Raw genomic sequence first — 17,691 nt, 5'->3', positions numbered from 1 at the left:
TCTGCGTATTCTGCGAATACGCGAAATTGAAGATTCAGAGATAGTAATTTATTTTCTTACGCAGCCATGAGATCGGTTGAAAGCTCTATCGTTTTTTTTTTCTTTCAGCGAGATCGAGAGAGGATGAAAATCGGGCTACATACATTTTTCTAAATCCTGAACAGCCCTTATAAATTCTTCATCATTTCATAATCTTCACGCTTCCATATAGGTTTTTATTATTTATTTTTTATTTTATTTTGTCTTACTTTTTATATTACTTAAATAAAAATGAATGAGTAACACATTGTACGAAAAATGCATGAGAGAAAATTTAATTATTTTTTATTATTTACTTGACTTAGTAGTTATTATTTAGTTGATGATAAGTGGTGCGATATCATCTTTTATATATGTTCGCAAAAATTGTTCGTAATACCATTTCCAATATTTTTGCATCAGTGAGAAATGTCATAAGCTATACTACGCTTGTGTCCAATTTTAAACGGAGGAATTAGGGGATTTGGAAATACGGGCGGTAATATCGTTTTACCAGTTTTTAATAAATGGACGACTCGTACAGAGAAATAAAAACTTTGCCAATTACGGTTACGACGAAACAGCAAAACGGTACTCGCGGGAGTGCGCCCGTTAAAATCTCACGGTAATTCTATACTAGATAAAACGATCACCATTTCTCGGATTTATATGAATCGTTTGACCAATTTCCTGCGAATTTTTCCTAAATAAAAGTAGCGACGCATGGCTTTTAACTTATAAACGATTAAAGGCGAAATGGTTCTCACAAATTATTTGTCAGGAATATAAATAGTAAAAAGAAATATATAATAGCTATTGTTTTTTAAATAGTAAATTAATAACAAAATATGTGCATGTATTAATTTTAGGAATAACACTTATTTTCGTAGAATTTTAATCGAAAGCTTTGTTACATTTTGCAATATGTATTTAATTATAAATAATACAAGTATATTTAATAACAGAATAATATTTGTACTAAAAACGATAAAATACAAAATATAACAATACGGTAAAATATGTGACACGCGCGAATGCAGCGCGTTTAGTTGATATCCCATAGGCAACTCTCTCTGAAGTCACCTCAAAGAGGAATCGATTTTCGTTGATGACGAGATCAAATCTCGTCGTCCAACATCCTACGTGGCTCTTAGACACGGGGATAATCCAGAGCTTACTCACGTACTGAAAGGCGACCAAGTCGAGCTTTCGCGCGTCTTTCGGCCGCTTCTTTTACTGTCGCGCGTGTGACGTAGCTTCGAATAATTCACAATTCTCCAAAGGATTTCTCGTCCACTGTTCGACTTTTTTTTAAAAGTTCATCTGAAATACTTTGTTCGATCAATTAAAGACTTCAATAGACTGGTCCAGTCTATCTCGATTTTAACGGATACACGAAACTCGTCGAAAGCGACGGTGATTTGCGCGAAAAGAGAAAAGGATGATTTCAGTGGAGGTACAAATAGAATACTGATCGTGAAATTGCAAAATAAGAAAAAAAAGGAAAGTGGTATCGCTATTTCATCACGTTTTGAAAAGTTCTGCATGTTTCAAAATCTGCATCTGTGATTCTCAGTATCAATTCTCGAAACTTTTGACAAAATATATAATTTCTCCATTAATTTACTTACTTGGCATTTAATATAATGACTTAAATTGCAAAGACATATGTAAACAATAGATCATTGTTAACACTATTATGATTCATTTACTATAAATTTAATAAATAACTGAAAGAAAAGTTACAACTGAAAATTTCAGGTAGTAAAATTACAGGGCAAAATTTTGTCTGAGGTAACATTTTTCACAAAAATATTTTTATCTTATACAGAATAAACAATTTTTATTTTTTACAAAAACATTACTATGCCATACGCACGAAATTTTTTTGAGAAAGTGATATTTTGCAATACCTAATGTGTTCCATGTGAACGTGGCATGCCTCCATGCTCGAGTTACACCGCCGTTGTTGCAGTCGTGTCTCTCTGATTTAACCCGATATCGCTGCCGGTCTGAAATTTAAGCTTGTTCTCGTCGTTAACCTCATTAACACAAGGCCCGCGTTAGTTACCGTTCCCGACATCCGCAATAAAACGTTATTTCTATCCGCGACAGTCAGCGAGGCCAGGTATATTGTCGGTCCGACTAAAAATAGGTTTCTTCACTTCGCGGTGGCGGACTACTACAGCTTCTGGAATCGCGCGCGCTGGTCGACATTTCGAAAATTATTTCCAGCGACATTTCCGACAATCTCACAGCTGCAACCACACCGAACGAAGTCTAGTTCGTCGATGTTTCACGCCGGCAACAATAACACAATTCTCGGGTGCGACGAATGTTGCTTCATTACGTGTGCGAGAATTCATTTCAGCGTGGTGCGCATTGTTGCAAGAACGATTCGTCGTGCCGCGAGACTTGGTGATATTATTGAGTCAAATTAAATTGCGGCAACAATAACTGCGGTTGCATACGTACCGAAATGTGTGCCGAAACTACCGGCAGAATTGTATCCATAGCGGAATAATCCTCGAGGACTGGCACGAGGGTTTATTGAATTCTGAAGCGAAAATTCGGTCGGATAAGAATGTTGCCCGACAACTCGGAGAAATAACTTGAAACTTTACATCGCGGTGAGTTTCGTGTATGCCGCGAATTCGCGTTATAACGAAATTCCCGAAGAGAGAGAGTTCTCGTAATATCGGAGACCCAAGAAAGCGAAAGATAAACTACGTTATATTACTTCGCCGCGGTATTTTGCCGGAAGTACTAATTTCATAATTGGATTTTGCTCACAATTCGATCGTTCGTGCATACGCAGAAGGAAATTGAATTTTATATTCGCACGTAGAAAATATTTTTCATATGGATGTTGGAAACGGGATTCTCGGATAGAATAACAATCGAATATCGAGCGATTAATAAATCGCAGAAAAAATTGCATGGAATATTGCTTCGATGGTAAAATGGTTCATCTAAAGTTAGTATAGTGTATCGATCCGATCTTTCCTTTAATTAAGATTTCCTATCTCATTTTACGTTTGGATATGTGTTACGAACGATATATACGAGTTGAGCTGTCATTCTAAAATGTTATTCAACGGCCCGACTGGATAAGATGAAAATGGGACGTCGGACGGAGGATTTAATGGTGCGCAAGAATCGCCCGTAGATGGATATCATTTCAAGACATATGTCCATGTAAAATCTGTCCTCTGACGTAACCCGTTGGTTCGCTCGATGCAATTTCGCTTTGCAGACCGACCCTTTGTATCCCGGCGTGAGCTGCGAATTCCAGAAAGGCATCCACGCGCGCGCCCTCCAATTTATTTCCGCTTCCGTTTCGATGCGCGAGCACATATCTATCCCTCCGTGCGATTGTTGCGACCGTGCATCGACGAGAGAAGTATCGTATGCAACATGCAACCGGGTGTGGTATCGTTTACTATGAGAAAGTCCGCAACGGCTTCTCTTTCAACGTCGCGTTGCACGTTGCAGTAAATCGCTCACGTAGAGTTGATTTGACAAAGGTGAACACCGCGACTACGTGTACAAGCTTTTTCAATATTTCAGTATTCATGTACATATGTATACTGAAATTTTGAAGAAGCTTGTGTCAGTTCATTTAACGTGGGACCATAATCTATCGCGGAATAAACTAAACCGTTTATTCTGGAATACATATCTTAAATGGGGACAATTATTACAGATTTTAAGTTTATGTAGGAAAATTACCACAAATTTAAGTTTCAATATTTATCGAGATCACTCTAAAATCGCACACCTAGAGTGATTAAAGTTTCAAATTTCTGATTCCATCTAATTTTACACCATTTACCTTAAACGATAAATTCTATTTCGAGAAATTCTATTTCATGCTTCAATTACCTATTTCGATTCCTGAAATAGGCCCGCGCTTTGACCTGAACTATCGCAGGATAACAATTGTATAATTATCGAGCGTTCAAATTGGTTGCAATAACATGTTAGCTATTATTCCGGATTACAACAATGCTAAACTGATTACGCGGTATGGATGGAAGTTTATTTTGAACCGAATTTCATGGTGTGTGTATGTTATATATCTGTTGCGGCAAATTATATCGGTCGCGAAGGTACAACGAGAGAATTAAGGGCTTTCATACATCATTAATACACAATAATATTAAATGACACGCTATTTATCCAATACGGGCCTGTTCTAAAATTAGCGAGTCAACGTGGTGTTTGTTGACGTTGGTGTTAATCGATTATTTCGTGATATTGCGCGGGATATATTGACCGGCATTGTGGGATTTTCAACGTGAATAATTCGCCGGCTATATATATCCGTAGTCGCGAGCCATGCGTTTAGGCTACTATCCCGAATTACTCACATTCGCCGTTCATCATAGGGCAAATTGACGGTGACGTTTATCCGCGCTGGAAAATATTGCCGGGCGATTCCATTCGTGTATGTACGAAATTCATGGCCCACTATATAACCCATAAATCAAATGAGAAGAAACGAATATCTTACGCCATTCACCGTTTGATGCGTACAGATTTATTTTCTTCATATTTATATTTTTCATTTATTAAGAATAATGATCTAATTTAATTTTTGCATTTTCACAACGTGAAAAATTATTAGAATCAATCTTATATTTTTCTCATTTTTGCTTTTACTTAAAAATAAAAATCGTTTACATTTTTCGTCATTGTGTGTATCACTTAACAAAAAAAAGAAGTAAGAATATTGACTTATTATTTTCTCAGTCCTGAAATTTTTCTTGTATTATAATTCAGTTATGTCTACACGCGTTGTGATATTTGTATTAGAATCGCATTTTCTGATGATAATCCAGAATTAATTTCGTTTTTAAACGAGTATAATATCATCTCTCAAACACACATACAAAAGATATTAATTGCGTTGCCTTAATCGCGAACAAATTGCAGATTTTCTTTCTAAATCACTCTTTCTTTCTTTCTAAAGTTATCACTTCAATAAAGTTCTGGGTTATTACGAGCCATTGAAGGTCTCCGTTTGCGTCACGGTGAACGTTGACTTTTATTACGGAGATAATTCCGGAGATTTGTGCGGACAATCAAACATAATGTTCACCGTTTGATTTCAGGATTCGGAGCTCTGCATTTCGCTCGGTCTGAGTCTGCAGTATCTCCGGGTGTCGGTGGTCTGCTGGTTGGCGGCGATGTGCCACCACCTGTACGCCACCGTGGCGTCGCTGCCGCGCCGGGACGACCCACCGACGTACATAAAGTACAGCCTGTTCGCCTGGGGCGCGCCGTTGATCAGTCTCGCCCTGGCGACTCTCTTGCAGAGCCGCGAAAGCCACGATTTCTGGGACGTCGTTGATCTCACTCCCTTCAACTGCTGGTAAGATTTCAGTTGTTGTTGACAAACTGTTTAACTGAATATATCTTGTTAATCCGAAATTTGTTTTCTATTATATTTATAATATACGTTTAATTTGTTGTACTTGTACAAATTAAGTACAATATAAAAATAAGGAAAGATAACAAGAAACTGGTATACGAGATTACAATATAATCGAATAATTAATTATTCTTAAAGTTCTTATAATGAAATAATTTTTTATATATTAATTCAAGATCTTAAAAAAAAGACTTATTAACTTTTAATGTTAAATATATTTTATTTTTGCATTAATCTCTTTTTTAATTAAATTATTAGCTTGAACTTCTGCATTACTCCCTTTTTATTTTCATTTGTATTTATCCGCTGGCCTGAAACTTCTTGACACGGCTCATTTGCTTCTCTTCCATTTTCACGAAGTGAGAGAGGCTCGTCCTGAATCCTTTATATCATTTTGCTTTTATTCTCTTGTTCGCATTTTACATGTCTGACTAGGTTTCCGCGGATCTCACAACGTTTATTTTCAGTTCTATTCAAGAATCACGGATTCTATTTAACAATAGGATAAATATTATATTTTAGTATGACTAGGTTTGTGCGGATCTCACAATGTTTATTTTCGGTTCTATTCAAGAATCGCGGATTCTATTTAACAATAGGATAAATAGTGTATATTCTTCCCTCAAAAAATACAATCTGTGAAGTAAAACAAACCGAAAATTGGTTGTGAAGTAAATAAAAATGTAAAATATTGAAACAAAAGATTTTATCATAACACCCAATATTATTTTAATATTTTATTTATCCAGCGCAAAGAACAATACATCTATTATGATTTAACTTTATATTATTTTAACCGCGATAACTCTCATTTTTAATTTGGCAAAATTAAAAAACAAACCTTTTGTTAACAATTACATTTTATATTTATCTACGCGATTTGCAGAGTGATTTTGTCAGTTTGTTCCATCTGTTCCTCGGGTTGGGAGAAAATCGTTTTCCCCGTCGGCTAAAACCTACCGCACCGCGAAAATTGCCAGGCATTTGCGTCTCTCTTCGTGAGCGCGTGAGTTAATGCAGCTCTCTGTTCCTAATATGCGCATTCCGTCGTGCTCGCGTTCCGCTGCTGCGACCCACTTTATTCGCCGGGGGTTGCCAGCGAAGGGGTATATAGGTGGAGACGACACGGCAGCGCGCGCGCGGTAACGATGATGGGGGCTCGGTTTTCCCCAAGCCGCAAAGAATCCTCCGGCGGAAGAGCGAACGGAGTTCTTTTTCCACGCTCGAACTCGTCGAGATATTGGACGGGGGATGAGCGGAAACGTCGCGGTTCGTCGGAAACGTCCTCCGGAGGAATGTTGCGCGTGTGTACAGCGCACAGATCATTTATTTATTTCCAGATTCTTCCGCCCACCGTATCCCATCTCTCTCTCTCTCTTTCTTTCTCTTTCTCTTTCCACCTGCCTCTGTCTCACGGCGAAATCCCGTCGAACGACCAATTTTCGCTAAATCAGATTCGCCCGACGGCGAACCGGAATACCGTACCAGAACGAGATCCTTGCTATTTTTCAAAGCAAGATATTCGATAAGAGCATGTATATCGTGTATCATTGGTATTAGGTAGATATGCGATATTTTTCTTTATACCCCTGTGGCAAAATAATATATTCCAAGCTGCTTATTATTTGCTTTACGACATTAAATATATTAATAAAATATAAATTAAAAAATGAAGAGATTTTTCTTTGCTTGCTTTTGCAGAGCAATTATACGTGACAGTATTAATTTTGAATATTAAACATTATATTAAGAAGAAATAATAGGAGATTAAGATATTAAATTTCTTCAACATTAATTAACATGTGTTTTATATTAATTAATGATAATATGTATTGTGTATTAAAATTTCTATTACCTATATTGTGCAAGCCTGAGATACCGTGAAAATAATTTTCTTCCTCAAAAATTCGTTTGCGTGGGCGCGTTCAACTTTCAAGATTCATTCGCGTATTTTTCCTCTTTTCTTCGTCATAATTCAAGATTGTTGACGTAGGTATTAAGGATCTAATCTGGCTTTTAATCTCTCGGCGTTTTCCGAGAAGAAGGTGAAGTTGACGTAACTGTAACGAAATCAATAATGGGTACTCGTAATAATTCCAACATTCAACGTAAAAATTCCACTGTTGTGAGCATTAAAAAAAGATAAAAAATTTTAAAAAGGATAAAACTAGAATTAAAATCTTGCGAAGTAGAAAATATCAGTATTTCAATGTAGTTTCGTGCCATAAAATTTCGAACTAAAAATGGTTAGAAATGACTTGAATTTTTAAGTTCCAAGTTGTTCGCATCTCTGTATATTTCTTTTATTCTTATAATTATGCACATTGTTATGCAAGAGTAATCCTGTAGATTTTATTTTGTATTTTATTTAAATTTTGTGTTCTTTACAATGATTTCAATTCGGAAGTTCTCGAGGGAGTCTCGTTTCGTCTGCTTGTGAATATCCGAGATGCAATCGGGGAAAATAAACGGCGGGGAATATTTCTTTCGATGCGACATGTATAAAAATCGAACTGCCGACATGTGCAAAGTAGGCGAGTGCCGAAAATAGGTATTCGATATCGCCGAAGTGCTTCCCGATAAAATCGCGCGTTTTGTAGACACTCGCTCTTTGACCCAATCTGTTCTCGCTGAAGAAAACGACGAGATTTTGGGTACTTCTTCCGCGTGTTCCTGAATACGATTTATAGGGTGAGACTTAATAAACGAGAGTTGATAAATATTTCCGTCATCTTTCCTCACGTTTCTCCCGTTTCATAAGAATTGCAACGCCGAATTGAATTTTTATGCGATGAGCAATACTCTTAGCTACGCTATATATTTTTCAGGCACTTTATTTGGTGTACCTACATTTTTTCATATACATTTATCATAGAAATTGTTATATAATTAATTAAATCAATATGAATACGTGTTTATAAAAATAAGCTTCGTATTAGATATCTTTTTTATTTACGGATATTTAATTTTTCTTTACTTTTATTAATTTTAGGTTTCTGGGAGCCACGGCGACAGTTTACGCGTATGGTTTACCGGTCGTGCTGCTACTATTAATTTCCGGTTACTACCTCGTCAAGGCTGCAATCGTGTCAAGGTATATCTTTTTATTACAATCGTGTCAGGATATCCTTTTATTACGATCCAATATTAAGATCTAATATTAATTTAATAACTGATTAGATATTTCAAAAAAAAATATATATATATATATTTACGTAACACGTGCAATATAACGTGCGTATAATGTATTCCTAACATTTCCGTTATAATTAATTACGGGCTCCGAATACGTTTTCCTTTACGCGTAAAACTCGCGGATTGTATACAGTTTGTTACTCTTAGGGTGACTCATACATTTTCATTCTCGTAATTTCAAACTTTGCTTTTCCGAACTATCGCGGCCCGAAAGTTTCGCGTACGCCCCCTCCCCCCTTTCACGGTCATGGATTACGTCACACGTCGCGTAAGTCGCGCTCGTATACATGCAGGTACACGTGCAGCATGCAGCTCGAGATAAAACAACGCGAGAAGATGAAGAGGAGGCGGGCGTTGCAGCTAATGCTCTTCCTGAAGGTCAGTCTGATCGTCGGTCTGGTGGCCGGTTGCGGGGTGGCGTCCAGGGTCTGGAAAATTCCTTTTCTATGGGCGGTTTTCTGCACGGGCCATTCCCTCCAGGTATGTAGAGCAAAGATATGCGGGGTGCAAAAAAGCACACACGCACGGATCATTTTGCATCAGGTACATAAGCGAGATATGCGGTGCATAAAAAGAGTCTCGGAGGCGGAAGATTCACCGAGATGCCATTTCTCTCCCAGTTCTCCTTTCCTAACGATGTACCATATATACGAGCGCAATATTTCCGACGCAATTTCGATGGATTATCGCAGTATACGACTGCGAGTATACGAGCGCGCGTTAGAGCCTGACGTTGAAAGATGAGAAATCATTAACTCCCCGCAAGTGACATCGTATTTCATCGCGTGTCTGATATTTTTAAATTCAAAAAATTTATGAATTAAGTGTTATATATTTTTGAAAATTACGTATTTTTATGGACTATTTTTGAAATCGTTGGGCAGATTATTATTCGGACTATTATTCGAGCCATTATTCGGCACCATTATGTGCGCGCGGACCGTCACGTGGACCATTATTCGGACCATTATTCAAACTACATTCTCTTCCCGTCGTTCGATCACAATTTATCTCAAACTAAATTTAAAATTTAATTTGATTTCTTGTAAATGCAAATATGCCAATTATCACGCGGTTCGGTATTCGCTGACGATGGCGCCGATATTACACCGACTTCATTTTCCAACATTGAGAGATCTCGGTCGAGTCCTCGACGACGCTCAGCGTCGCGCCGCGCATAAAGAGGCGAAAAGGGCACACGCAGGAACGCGCGGAATCTCTTTCCCTCGTCCTTTTCCGGCAAGTTCCTCGAGGAACTTTCCGTCCCTGACGCGTTCGATTTCGCGTCAAGCGTAAACGGCTTTTCACACAGCGTGCTTCTTTCTCTCTCTCTCTCTCTTCCTACACATATATAGCGCGTCTCCATATTTATTCCTGCGAGCTGAGCGAGTTTGCCGAGTCGAGTGTTCTTCAGTAGCGGAAGCTTTTCGCGATCAACGAATCTCGAAAGGATAGAAGACGTGCCGATCTCCCTTCTTACTTCACTTTACTCGGTCTGCGTCCAATTGCACGCCTTCATCCTGTCGTGTTCGTCTTTCCTTCCGTTCCTTCCTCGGTTTCTACCTTTTATCGCATCGAGAATTTGAGACAGTTTCGATTTTTCAAGTAAAAATCTCTCGAGTTTTCAAAAATCAATCAGTAATTAAGCACTTATTTGAATTATATTTTTAATATTGTGTACATTTTTCTTCCCCTTGGCTCCTCGTTTCTTATCTTTCCCTCTTTCCAGTGGCACTCAAGACTTCAAGACGTTTATGATTTTTTAAAGTATAAATCTTTCTATTATAAATACATATATACATATAATAACGTAATAGAAAGATTTACTGTTTTAAGAAATCACAAACTTCTTGAATGCCTTTCGTCATTAGTAGGGACAAGAATTTAGAACAGATAATTTCTAATTTCTCTAAATGTATAGATTTCAAGCTCTCCTACTATTTTTTTTTTTAAAGATGACTTAAGTTAGCCATGCTTCTTTGGTGTGTTCAATGGTATAGCTTTATCTAACTTGTTGTCATATTACACATGACGATTCTATTACACAGGGATCGGCGGTGGCACTCTCCGTCGCGTGTAACTGCAGGGTCCTGAAAGTCTATGCCAGAAAATCGCACAAACAACAAGACCATCAGGTACGAGCCCTCGCTGAGAGAAAGTTTCGTTTGTCCCAACTTCGATTAAATCCTCTCCTTGATACTCCGATTGCTTGCTGCTTTTCTTCACTTATGGTGTAGTTGTTTCGTATTATTTTATTTCGTGTTACTTTGAAAAATTGATTTTGACGAGTGATTAATTAATCCTTATCAATTTTAAATTGTCGCTGTCTTTCCTACTTGTAAAACTGCTCTTGCCAGAACTTTTAATTCTCTTTTTAACATTGTCAGAAATCCTCGAAAATATCGCGAACATTTCTTGAATAACATGTTGATTTGGAATAATCTATGAGTCTGAAGAAAGACAAGCTTCGTGGTTTCCTACGCTCGGAGGAATTAAGTTTTAATGGGTTAACAGCGGTTACAAATTTCTCGAGTCGAAAATACGCGTGTCTGACCTTCCAGCTTGCCGCTTTTCACTGAGAAAGATTCTCCTGCGCAAATTATTTAATCTAGTTGATTGCGGTGCGTCCTTGTTTTCCAGGTCAGACTGAATTAAACTGTCGCGTTTCTTCTACTCCTTATTTCAGTTTCCAATTCTATGTCTCGGTTTATCTGAATTTATTTATCGCATATCAACGTCTAATACCCAAGAAACCTACAGCTTATCTACTTCGGACCTAGGCAAAATATCCCGATCTTCAGTTTTCCTCTCCTTTATCTCGAAAAAGAAAGTCACTTTAACAACAAACGTCTTTTGTTTGAGAATGCAATTTATAATCTATGATGATTAATATACAAGGATGTACAGTATTGCTGGTAACTAGATTTATCGTTGGTAACAGAAACTCTCTCGTCTTCGTCGTTATTTATGTGGCTTAGACAAGCGCTTAGTTTGCCTAGACACAGTAAGCCTTTCGATACAGCGTGCGACCTGACGTTGACGTTTGCAGATCGCAAAATCGAGCAGTAGCATGCAGCTGCTCGCACCAGCACCGGATCCGGTTTAGGCGGATCCTGAAACGACCCTCCGGGACGGAACGGACAGGAACGAAGAGGAAAATCAACGAGTGGCGACGGCTGGTGTCTCTTTCTCCGCGAGCCATAACTATTTTTACATCGAAAATATACTGACATTTCCCTCTTAACTTTGCCGTTTCTCTCTGTGACCGCGATTTTTCTCCGTGACGTGCGATTTCAGCCTCGATTGCTTCAACTATTCCTTTCAACGCGATCTTTTTTTCGTTGTCTAAGATGGGTAGAAGGTTCTTTCAGAAAATTTGTGGAAACTGAAAGGAATTGAAAAGGAGGAGGTAGAAAATTTGTAAAACTTTCGATCGATGGATGTTGATAATATTCTGAGTTGTTATTTTCGATAATTTATGGCAGAATTGTTGTAAAAAAAGATGTACGTCCCATTACAGTTCAATATAATTCTCGCTCTGGTCATTAAACATTACTTGGTCGTTATTATTCTCAGAGGCTCGAAAGGGCTGGAAATTCGAGTCCTTTTGCACGCGCGAGCTGTACTAATCCACTCGTGGACTGTAATTATTATTAATCGTGTTCCACGTGAGGCTTGCACAAACAATCCTAATTTTGACGACTCATTATGCGATCCATTATTTATTACGCTCTACAAATCTCGATAAACTCTCGAGCAATGAATTATAACTATTATACTTAGCGCAAGTCCTAAAAAAGTAAAAAAGTAAGAAGAAGAGTCAAACTTTTCAAGAGAAGGCAAATTATAAACTTCAACTGTTCAAAGTTTTTAAAATAATGCTGAGAGAACTCGGAGAATTAACTATAGTTCACTAAAGCGGATTGTTCCTCGGACACGAAGTTATTAATTATTTCTGCGTATGGTAAATTATTAAACGCTGAGGAAACATGAATTTAAATGAATATGAATAATTAACTCTTAATTGAACTGAACTGAAAATTTGTCAACTCCAACGTATCCTTAAATGAGCTTAATTTAAGAGAGATCGATTATAATTAATTTTTCATTTTGATCTTACGCGCATTCGGCAAGTTACTGCAGCGACTGATTTACGAGACTCGAATCGCACGTTTCCGTAGTCCTAATCGCATTCTGCAAGTCGATTACACATGATGTTGCGCGATGTTATAACGCGAGGGACAATTTAATACGGTTCCGATATGACTAATGATTTTACGCTTCAGCGAGAAGCGCAAGCAGCGGGAAATGTGCAGTAATGCGTTGCAACTATCCCTAATGTGATATGCATATCGTGTTAAATACATTATAATTCTGTATATATAATTCCGTGAGTGACGAATAGTCGCTCTCTTAATTATTTTCTATGTACAGTATTGCTCGGTAAACTTCAATTTGTGATCCAGAAACATAATTATATAATTATTACCTTACTATAACTTTTCTTGGGATTTGATTAATTAGTAAAAGTATCATTGTTGAATTTAGTGAATATAAATATGTATTATATCGATAATACAAATTTCTCATTATAAAAATGAATAATGAGATAAATGTACACACAGAGAGTTGAAAAAAGAAATATCACTTATATATAATTTTATATCTAGTATTTTTCTCAGAGAAAATTTTCCATTTTTTGACGAAAGCTCTTTGGACGAATTTATCGCAAATTTTTAATACCTGATGTTAAATATCGCGAATTTCCGTAAACACGAGCACCGTACAAACAAGAAAAATTATTTTTCTTTTTAAACATGACCTAGATTTGCCGGATTGTCCCGTGGGGGATTAATCCAGTCTTCCGGCTCTCCACAATAGAATTTTAATGCGCAACGGGAAAAGTTATATGGTTTCATATCAAATCTCTGGATCTCGAAACTGGGACGAGCGATACGTAGGTTGGATCGTCATCGTGATCGCTGTTAGCGTGACTTTCTCGCGATGATGAATACCATAGGCGTGAAGCCTATACGTCATACGCCGTGATTCAATTTGCAGAAGTCACTTAAGGGATGAAGTTCCGTGCTTCGAGAGGAGGTGAATCGAGAATTCTAATAGAAGGCACCGTCGGTCGTTTACGGGATTTACTTCGAAATCTTGTGTCCCTTTGCGTTTAGGAGACCCCGTTTAACCCGCGGGGGTCCGGTGATCGATCGATCGATCGAAGGGTTGGCTTTCCTCCGCCTCACGTTGCTCGACGCTCCGGCAACAAATGCGGCGGCGGACTGAAACCACCGTGCCGTGGCGTGGCGCGTTGGTGATGTATCGATACCTATTGCTCCCATTTCGCGAGCGAGGAAAGCATTCGAACGCCATCGTTTCTTCCCGCTGAATGGCATCTAATCAAGGACGAGAGCGGTGTATAAATTGGGCGCGCTACGAGCACCGACATTTGATTAAAGTGTGTGTATATATATATATATATATATATATATATGTGAAAGATGCTATATATATATAAAAGAAGAGAGTTTATATATAAGATGGTTAAGAGAAAATACAGAAAATAGTACTTTAATTCTTGGTAAGAGAGCGACGGTTGAAAATGTTCTATTATACTACGAGAGTAAATGAATGTTCAGGTATCTGTTGAAAATAAGAAATTTTTTAAATATATATTAGCTATCTCTCTCAACATCGTGATAAGTATATTTAGCAGTGATAGTTAGTCTGTGTTTTAAGCCGTTTTGAATTAATCAAAATCTCGGATTAGATATATCAGCTCCCTTTCCGAGCCGCAAATAAGTCCCAGTCTACAATAGATGTTTTAAGCCCTTGGCCCTAAGAAATTGACCAATCACAGTCAATTATTCTTTTCAAATTTAACTGTGATTGAACAATTTCTTAAGGCTTAGGGCTTAAAACACCTATTGCAGACCGGGACTAACGTAGTCGAAATGATGGCGTACGATTGCGTTTGTTTAACTGCATATCGGAACGCTGTGAAGGTATATATGAAATGGGTCGAGGAATGAAACGCAGTTGGTTTACTATCGGACGTTTGATCCGTTAACGAACGAGAAACACGAGCGAGTGAAACACAGTAAGTACTCAATGTAGGCCGACATATCAGTGTTGAATGATGCCCTTGAATTTTCTAAACATCGAGCGGACCGAATGCCGGACGCGCGTGATCGTTTGTCCGAAATTTCGTCCCTGCGCGAGGTTTGCTTGATCGATACACGTCCGCGAACCCACCGCCTGTGTACACAACATCGACGAGAGGAGGATATTCGTCGAATCGTGCTTCGAGAGTCGCGCGATTAATCGCCGTCTATCTCGCGACGGGGAGGTTTCTGTCAATCGATGAATAATTAGGAGCAATTATGACGGTAATTGCGACATTGAGATAATTGTGGACCTTTGTATATGTTCCGATAATTCAACGGATAACAGATTTTATCCGTTTTAACGGATAATCATTGTAAAGCTAAGAATTATAACTGCACGTTTATTGTTCTTTGTAATATATACAATTTTATTAAGATATTAATAACGTTAACCACTATTATTCAAATATTATACATCAATATTCATTTTTTTATTTTAACTTCTGACTTTTGTCGTCAATTATGTCATTGGAACATATCACAATATTATCTTCTCATAATTATTTCTGAGCCGCATGAAACCATAGACTTGAAGATATTGAAGCGTTAAAAATATTTTTCATTTAAAAATAAATTTGAAAGAAATTTTTGATTTCGAAGATACTTATTATAATTTCTTAAATTAATTAATTTTATTTCGTTAATTTAATAAGAAGGTAATTTGTCTACCTACTTTTTATGAGAAGGATATAACTTACAGGATATATATTATCGAGTTCAAAACTGACATATCTCCATTTCTTTTATATCTTTCTTATATTTTCTTAGGATATGTTATCCCTTCGTCTTCTATGATTTAGTGATGCCATATGAGCGGAGAGAAATTTGCACGATATAAGTAATATCTAAAATCCGGAGACAAATACGGTTCCTGTAAAGGGGTCTAATCTTCCTGTCGCGAGACGTACGTGTCATATGGGACATATCGAGGCGTGTATCCTCCATCGTGGATGCCCCATCGATCGCTCAATCGTGGCGTTACACGTTCACGCAAACGAACCCAGACCAGATTCCGCATACGCAAGCTTGTCTGTATCCTCGGTCAACGTCGCGGTATCAAGCATATCCTGCGAACGCGGTATCGACCAATCGACTACTAGGTAACAGGATTCAACGTGTGAACGTATATAGAGAGACGTATGATTATCGATCTCTCTCTCATCCGAGAGAAATCCGTGTGCGTGTTATGTGTGCGTGCTTGCGCGTATATATCCGCGCGATCGCGTACGCGGTGGTTTCGCGGCCGGCATTCCCCCGCGACGCAATTAACGCCCGATAATGATCTGTTGCAAATCTGCGTTAATGCGCTTATGTAATCGCGACACGTGTGTACATACGTGTAGAGACGCATGTAATCACGGCGAAATAAATATTTTGAAACCTAAAGGAGAGAGGGAGATGCTCTCGCCTCTCCGAGTCTGCGTCGTCGGGCTCGTCCCCGATTTTTCACCACTTCCGTACGATTTCCTGATCTCCTTGACCGCCCGAACGGAAAATCCGTCGAACGACGTAAAGCGAGTAATGGAGTCCTCGGGCGGATCCTTTGCCGATTTGTTTTACAGCACCGCGATAAGAGCGGAAGAGCGAGTGTCTCGTGTTCGGCGATTATTTTTCCTTTATTACTTCGCGAGATTTAGGGAAGAAGATTTTATTACACCCGGGGTAAGGATTTGTTCCTCTCGCGAGTCTAATATATCTGCAGTCTGCCTCTCGGAGGGTGTCCCAGACGTTCTCGCTTCCCGTTATACTTTGTTTTTCGCAGCGCACTGAATCTTCCGACGACGAAAATACGTGGAAACACTAAAGGGGAGGGAAAAAATATTGAGATAATACCGCGCGGTGTACAATGCACGGGGGTGTAGGAGGAGGATTAATGCTTATAGCCCAGGGCACTTCATCCGAGCTATCGATTTTCCGAAATACAGAATATGGAATACGGATGACTCGGTTTAGTGCCTTTCGAGCGAGTGGAAGAGCGGCTCGTCCGTGTCATTTCTCTCCCCGTTCTCTCTCCCAAACGGACCTGACATTTAATTATCGGGAATGATCGGCCGACGGTCCGCGACGCGACCCAAGTGCATTCGTTTTCAACCCGCCCTTTCGCTGCAATGCACGATTTGACGACGGGCGACAAGCGCTTTTCAAGTGCGTTTTATTCCGGAAAACGTGTTTCACACGTAATACATTTCTTTTTTTTTCACTCACAAATTTCCGACAAACAAATTTATATCTGAAATATTTATTATTTCACTACATTACCTTATCTACGTTATAATATATATAAAAAAATTATAGAAAAAGAAATTTTTGAAGTTTTGAAATAAGTTTTGAACGCTCGGTATTTGCCGAACGATAACAACGATGTGGCCGTATCGACATGGAATCGTGATGGAAGATGAAATAATAGCGACGTGATAATGTCTTTCTTCATAATACAGACCCGCCCTGCTCTCGATATTAATTTCCACAAGATGGGAAAAAAACTTAATAACGCGTCCCATCCTGCACTCGCCATTACCCGCGCTAATTTCTCCTTAATTAACTCCGTATAATTACGCGCACAGGCTGGACTTATCTCGTGAATTCGTAATTCCGCGCGAGGAGACGTCCTCGAGCTCGGAGTTAATTAGAGCATTTCAAGCGCGTTCCCCTTCTTACCGAAGGCAGAGGAAAAGATATTCTGGACCAAGTTGGTTGTTGTTACTCCGAGGATGCTCGGGCCGACAATGGCATTCGTTAACGTTCTCAAGACTTAATGCAGGGTCGTTAAAGAAAATGCTCTAGCGTCGTCCTTTACGATGTCGTATATATAAGTAACTGTGGATTTCTGGCACAATGATCGACACCTCCGCGTGTTTCCCGTTACGC

At 38.6% G+C, this 17,691-nt stretch overlaps 1 protein-coding gene across 1 annotated transcript in view; it reads left to right on the top strand.

Moving 5' to 3' along the window:
• LOC112457120 (cadherin EGF LAG seven-pass G-type receptor 1-like) overlaps positions 1–16,209 on the top strand; it is a 74,621-nt gene extending 58,412 nt beyond the window's left edge. Inside the window, exons 5-9 of the mRNA XM_025020012.1 lie at positions 5,136–5,395; positions 8,448–8,549; positions 8,944–9,130; positions 10,699–10,785; positions 11,700–16,209. Coding sequence (XP_024875780.1) covers positions 5,136–5,395; positions 8,448–8,549; positions 8,944–9,130; positions 10,699–10,785; positions 11,700–11,756 — 693 coding nt within the window. The 3' untranslated portion in view covers positions 11,757–16,209. The remainder of the gene's footprint in view (positions 1–5,135; positions 5,396–8,447; positions 8,550–8,943; positions 9,131–10,698; positions 10,786–11,699) is intronic.
• The last annotated feature ends 1,482 nt before the right edge of the window (positions 16,210–17,691 follow it).

Source organism: Temnothorax curvispinosus, unplaced genomic scaffold, assembly GCF_003070985.1.
Source record: "Temnothorax curvispinosus isolate PA1 unplaced genomic scaffold, ASM307098v1 QBEX01007518.1, whole genome shotgun sequence".
NCBI lineage: Eukaryota > Metazoa > Arthropoda > Insecta > Hymenoptera > Formicidae > Temnothorax > Temnothorax curvispinosus.
This window is presented reverse-complemented; position numbering and strand designations above follow the sequence as displayed.